Below are 7000 nucleotides of genomic sequence, written 5' to 3'. Positions count from 1 at the left end.
GTCGGTCCATCAGATTCTTCTTCAGATCTGAATCAGTGATGTTACTTTTCCACACTCCTCTGTTTTCTGATGTTATATATCAACCTGTTTTGCATGTGTTGAGTAAAGTGAAATATAGTTATAATATGAAAATATCACAAACTCGACCTCATTTGAACTGATGACTATAAGATATTCCTAGAGGGCCAGCTGCGAAAATGTTGAACATGGACACGTGACTAACTGGTGACGTCATTACCGAACCTGACAGACCGCGCCTGTACCTGGTGAGAATCCTGGATCCGCCACTGGTACACGTGTACGAACAAGGAGAAAAGAATTTTTGATACGTTTCGTGGTTGAAAAACGTGAAAGCCTACAGTTAGGCAAAGAATCGCGCTCTTGAATCGCACGAGCAAATGCAAAAGTGCGCGTAATTAATTAGATGAATTCACACACACACACACACACACACACACACACACACACACACACACACACACACACACACACACACACACACGCGCGCGCACACACACACACACACACACACACACACACACACACACACACACACACACACTACAAAGCACTACAAGGCAGTCTACTCTTGGATTTGTTTGTCTTTTAGGGATTCCTGAATGGGCAATATTTCTTGCTCTGTTTAACCTTGTTTCGCCAACTCTAGCAGATGGTTCAAAACTCCCTAAGACTTTCGCTTTTATCATGTTTCTTATGAAACTCCGACTAAATCTTTGTGATCAGGACATAGCATACAGATTTGGCATTCACAGAGCAACAGTGTCAAGACGTTTTCAGCGAGTGTTGGAAGCAACTGCCATCAGAACTTTACACCTGATAAAGTGGCCAGACAGAGAAACCCTACGTCAAACTATGTCTACTTCCTTCAAAAGATTCTTTAAAAAATGTTGTGTGATTATTGAATGCACTGAAGTATTTATGGAGAGGCCTTCAGAGGTTTTTTGCTCGTGCACAAGTATGGAGTCACTATAAGCACCATTCAACAATGAAGTTTTTGCTTGGGATTTGACCACAAGAGACTATATCATTTGTGTCGCAGTGTGCTGGTGGACGCATGTCAGACAAAGAGATTGTTGAAAAATATCAACTTATGGAACATTTACTGTCAGGTAAGGTTGTGTGTGTGTGTGTGTGTGTGTGTGTGTGTGTGTGTATGTGTGTGTGTGTGTGTGTGTGTGTGTGTGTGTGTGTGTGTGTGTGTGTGTGTGTGTGTGTATGTGTGTGTGTGTGTGTGTGTGTGTGTGTGTGTGTGTGTGTGTGTGTGTGTGTGTGTGTGTGTGTGTGTGTGTGTGTGTGTGTGTGTGTATTGGTCGTGTGTGTTACATACATATCATGTTACATATATGTATCCTTAGGAGACATTACATTGGCTGACAGAGGCTTTCTGTGCCAAGACTATGCCAGTTTAGTAATGGCTGAGGTGAAAACCCCTCAGTTTACTAAAGGCAAACGACAGCTGGAGAAGAAGGAGGTGGACTGGAGTAGAGAGTTGTCTGCTGTCAGAATACATATTGAGAGAGTCATTAGCGTGTTAAACAAAAGTACACCATTCTGCAAGGTGTTCTTCCTGTCTCTTTAATACCTGATTAAAACACTATTGACAACATAGTTAAAGTCTGTTGTGGGCTCGTAAATTTGTTCCCTTCTGTGATTAGTCAGTAGTAAATTTGAATGATATCTCATAAACTAGTATCTTATTTATGCCTAGGGTACTATGCTTGAAGCTTTCTTTGTTCGTTTTCTGCTGAATTGACAAGCTTCCGACATGAAGGACAGTACCACTTACCTTTGGGTGCTTGCCTTATTCTGAGACAATCAAAACGGAACCATTTGATTGGACATTTCACATTGTCGCACATAATCATGTCACCAAAGACAGGTTCATTGCAGTAGCACAGCAACATAGATAAGTCTTCATGGTTCTGAGAGTCCTCTACAAGGCTCAAGACACCGGTCGGCGTAGCAGAAGGGGTGGACACTGTTCCTTGAGAATTGGCAACAGGCTTCCTTGTGTACCACTTCCCTACAATTTCAGGTAAAACTCCATATACAAAGAAGTGCTTAACAGCATCTACCATAGATTGGTAAAAGTCACTGTCTATTGTAATCCTTTCTACAACCAACTCTTTCTCTGTTCAGACAGCAAAGTCACAGTATGGTACTCGGCAGACCATCATCTGTGTTTGAACTTGAAAGCAATATGAATGATTTCGTTGTAGTTTCCATTCTCCAGCTACCTTCGTCAGACAGAAGTTTTTCTGCTCATCTTCTGGGAGATTATCTCTGTAGCAGTAAGGACACTTAACTTCTAAGACACCTTTCCCACAGCATTTGCAGCTGACGATCCGATCTGGCGCTGTCCCAATAAAGGGGTTGTCTATGTCGATGAAAAACCCATTTTCCATAATCTGAAAGCTTTCATGCTGGGTGCAAACAGTAGCTTTGAATGCCTCTACAGCATCGTTCTCGTGACTACATTCCCATCTATCAGCAAATAAAGTATAGTCATATATGTAAAGATATGAATGTATGGTACATGTCTTGTACTTGGTTGCTGTTGTAGAAAATGTGAAGGCATGTGGGTAGCAAATCCTCTTTATGAGGCTTGGTGAGGGCATACAGGGATTGGTGTTGGACGCAGCCTTGTTGTTGGAGGCTGTTACTTTCCCTGCTCTTTGTTGCAACCAGGACTTATTGCCAGGCTGTCCAATAGTTGCCTTTTCTACGTAATCGACTTCCTCCTGGGTCACCTACATTGACAGTAACACACATCTTGTACTGAACATTTGCAGAAACACATACACTGATATACTTCAGAGTAGCAAACACCTTGTCACACTCTTTTAATAACTCATGCTAAGGCAATTCCAAAGTCTTTGGGTCATAATAATCAGCTATTGCTTTTGAGTGTGAAGAGTCTTCAACAACAAATGCAGCAGCATGTGCTGGTGTGATTTCAATATAGCTGACTTCGTTTTGACTTCGTTTAATGCTTTGTAGAATGTATCTAATTCTGCTTCTGAAGGTTCGGGAATGTGGCTTGATATAGTGCTTTTCACTACTTTCTGCTTCTTTCTCTGGGATGCATTCTTAGAGAATTCGATGTCTTGAATAGAAGCTGGTGTCACCTATTATATAATAGAGAAATATGTAAAGCTGCTTTCTACGTGAAACTAATCTTTGCAGTGCTTTACTTTTTGAGCAGGAGGTAGCCACATACATTCCTTTGATGTACACGAGTCTAGTCCAGATTGGCGTCGCAGGTGTGTGGCTCTTATCAAACAGGACAAAACTGCTCCAATGCGAGAACATGCCTCACCAAGTCTGAAAAACCACAGCGGGCAATCTAAACCACTTTGATGGGAGACGGACTTCGGTTGATGTTGCCTTGTTTATATGTGGCACTCCCTTGTTGACCGCCAAATCTTTACCTTTGGCCGTCAACTCAATTCTTTTTTTGATCGCTAAGTCTTTACCCTTGGTCGCCAACTGCTTTTCCTTGCTGATCACAATTTCTTTTCCCTTGGTCACTAGATCTTTGCCTGAGCTCACAACCTTTTTGGCCCCTATGTTGAGTAAAGATTTGCTTGCTCTTGTCCACGACAAACTTGAATACCGTTTTTACGAGACTTTTTGCAGCATCCCACAGATTATTCAAGAAAGAGCCACTAATGATCTTCTTACAATACAATTGATTGAGCATGTACAACATATCGTGTGTGTGTGTGTGTGTGTGTGTGTGTGTGTGTGTGTGTGTGTGTGTGTGTGTGTGTGTGTGTGTGTGTGTGTGTGTGTGTGTGTGTGTGTGTGTGTGTGTGTGTGTGTGTGTGTGTGTGTGTGTGTGTACACATAGTTTTGATGGGTAGTACGTAGAAATGTCGTTCTCTTTCTATTGAAATCTATGGGTCTTCCATCCTGATCGGTAACACGCATGGTGATACTGGGGATTGACTCTGTTGCCTTCATACGAATATAAGGCAATTGATTCGGTTTTATAGAGAGTAGCGATCCCGGTGGTTGTCGAGAGAGAAGTTGTAGTTGACATCGCTGAGGCTAACGTTCAAGTAGCTAGAGGATATGAGGAAACATCTTATCAACACCGAGTGGACAGGGCCGGATCCAGAGGGGGTCAAGGAGGTTGCAACCCCCTCTTTTCCAATAGGCTTGGTTAAATAATGTTATAAGATTTAAATAGAAAAGAGAAAATTGGCAAAGCTATAAATAACTGCTAACGGTGATCCCCTCTTTCAAAAATTCCTGCATCCGGCCCTGGTGGGCATTGTGATGGTGACTTGTCTTTCGCTATCGTACACTTTAACATATTCCAAACGTTTTTTCATCGAATTCCAATATACCTCTCAATCCATTTTCGACTGTGAAATCGATTGTGTAGTCATCAGCGAGGATTATTTTGCGATTTTAAGATGTTGTAATTGGGTTGTATGGTAATACCACCATCATCATCGCTCTTTCTTAGTAACCGTTTGATTTCTAAGTTGAAGTCGGTGATTTTGTGAGCACCCGGGGTACCTGAACTTTGTCCCACTTCGTACCGTTGTGGTATCTGAGCCAATCGTTGTCCGTCGTAATATTATACCACGAGTACCACTCATCGCTGGAGATCGACGCCAATTTATAATCGACGTCTTGTCAAGACTAAGAGGTTGGCATAGTTCTAAGGTAAACTTAGAACTCGAACCTCTCGCGGAGGCGGCCTCGATGTCTAATGCTAGAACCGTTTCATCCATGGCACTATATATAGAATTAGATAAGATTTTCTCTCGTTTCGTGAATATGCTTACATATACCAAGTACTCAGCTCGTGTAAACTCTTTCTCCCGATACAATCGAGTCGCATAATCCAAGATGATAGCGGTCAACACTGTATCGTTGTTTCTCGAATAGCCATCACGAGTTGTAGAATGACCAGTTTGAATTCCATACGCAACGTTTTCATATTTATTTAAGCTCATCATAGAGCCGACGGGTTGTCATACTTCGGCTTGATTGTGCTTGACCTATGCCTTTACTACTACTCTACATAATCATCGTGAATGATTCTAGAGTCTTTCGGTGGTAATACTATTCACCAATAACCTATATATAATCTCCACGATCACATTGTCCTGAGCAGTGCTCTCGTTACCGGCTTCTTTGTTGGCGATGAGAACTTTCAAGCGACGACAGAGTTCGTTTGGGGATTCGTGTATATTTGATTTCGGAGGCTTGCGGCCAGTATTTCTTGGATCGTTTGTTGACGGAAAGGCCAGACAGTTCGACCAGTTTTTCCAGGTTGTGAGGGCTTTACGCTGTACGTCTTGTTCGTCTTGAATCGTTTGGCCAACAGTTCCAACAGATTCGTATCCATCTTTCTCGATACGACCTTCTTACCATCTTGTAGGCTTCCAGTCTTATGTTTGCCACTTGCATGGATCGACGTACAGATCGCCAAATGTGGACTCGGATGTGAGTTTGTAGGGGTTTTTTGGTGTGTGTCCTCTACCCTCCTTGGCTGTCTTTCAATGTTCTTTCAATAGCTGCTTCTCTTTCTGATGTTTTACATTTTATACTAGGACTAAGCGATCGTAATTCCTTACCAACACACTGTTGTAACGGATCAATCTGCTATAGGTCATCTTTTACTATATCGGAGGGTAACGGAAGCTTATAGCTGACCGACACCTTTGGTTCTAGTCCAGCATCTATATCTAGTGCTGGCATAGCGGCTGCCTCTACCGCTGGTAATGCTTCTGTCATGACCTTTGATAATTGACGTTGGAGCACCCGTAACGGCTGTGAGAGGTGTTAGATTTGCGATAGCATTGACGATAACGTCCTATGTTGTTGCCAGAGCCTTTTGACGACCCACTTGTAATTTTTCTATCAATACATTTTGTTGTCTGTCCAACCCTGCTTTGAGGGGTCGTTGAAATTAATGGTTGAACCAAATCTTTCTGAAAGCGTTGTTTGCCGATGTTTTCGTCGATGAAACGCTTTTGAGAATCTTCCTTTTCTTGAGAAATTTATCGATCAAAGCTTTACGCTCTTGCACACTCTTTACTTGCTCGAATGCCATACTATACTAAAGGGTTACATAAAAATGTTGACAGTAGAAGTCATTGTCATGACAGTAACTATCTTTTGTAGTAACTGTAACTAGTTATTGTGGTAGATAAAATTTATCGAATCCACAACGATACATCTCTGGTATATGGTTGCTCGTCTTTGTCGAGAAGCATGAAAAAGAAGTGTTCGCAAGTTGCCTTCCTATAGATATCGGCAAACTCTTCGTTGCCGATGGCGTTGTTTTGATCGTCCGCTGTGTCGAATGTCTTTGTTTTTCAGTCCGTTGAAGAGACAGAAGGTTTTGGTATTTCGAGGTACGTATTTCTGGACATCGTAGTAGCTCTGTGTGAGATAGCTACAATTGCAGTTGCGGTTCCTAGACAGTGAAAAGTATTCCTTAATTGGTTCCACGTGACTGCTGTCTATTTAATGTCGTCAAAGGCGATCAGCTTGCTAGAGTCACCATCCAGTTCGAAAGATTTGGATGGTGATTAACGAAAAGAACTTAGTTAATAGCAAAGATGAAGACCTTAGTGTAGTAACCAAAATAGTCTAATATGTTCCATCTCTTCCTCATGAGCTAAACGCCTTTTCAGGAAAGATGGAAGAGACCAAAGGAATGTGTCCTGACATCTGAAGTAACGTACGTAACAAACTCACCTTTCAGCTTTGATATTTGCCTATAGAGAATATTGTGGATTTCTTTAATTAACCCACTCAGCCTTCACTCTTCCTTCTCTGCCTACTAATGCTATAACATACAAGAAACTACTGAGTACTTTCAAGACACTGACCTGTAATTTGTAAGTGTCCTTCTTCTTTTGCTTTCGAAACCAAAGGTCAAAATTGCATGTACTGTCTTTTCCTAACTCGGTCAGTCCCATATCAGCAGTCTAGATAGCATCACACAACA

At 41.9% G+C, this 7000-nt stretch overlaps 1 protein-coding gene across 1 annotated transcript; it reads right to left on the bottom strand.

The window, feature by feature from the left end:
* Positions 1-1733: 1733 nt before the first annotated feature.
* On the bottom strand, positions 1734-2099 carry LOC134198041 (uncharacterized). The gene has a single exon (XM_062667381.1). The coding sequence runs from the start codon at positions 2097-2099 to the stop codon at positions 1734-1736; it is 366 nt and encodes a 121-aa protein (XP_062523365.1).
* Between the last annotated feature and the right edge of the window lie 4901 nt (positions 2100-7000).

Source organism: Corticium candelabrum, unplaced genomic scaffold (genome assembly GCF_963422355.1).
Source record: "Corticium candelabrum unplaced genomic scaffold, ooCorCand1.1 SCAFFOLD_111, whole genome shotgun sequence".
Lineage (NCBI taxonomy): Eukaryota > Metazoa > Porifera > Homoscleromorpha > Homosclerophorida > Plakinidae > Corticium > Corticium candelabrum.
This window is presented reverse-complemented; position numbering and strand designations above follow the sequence as displayed.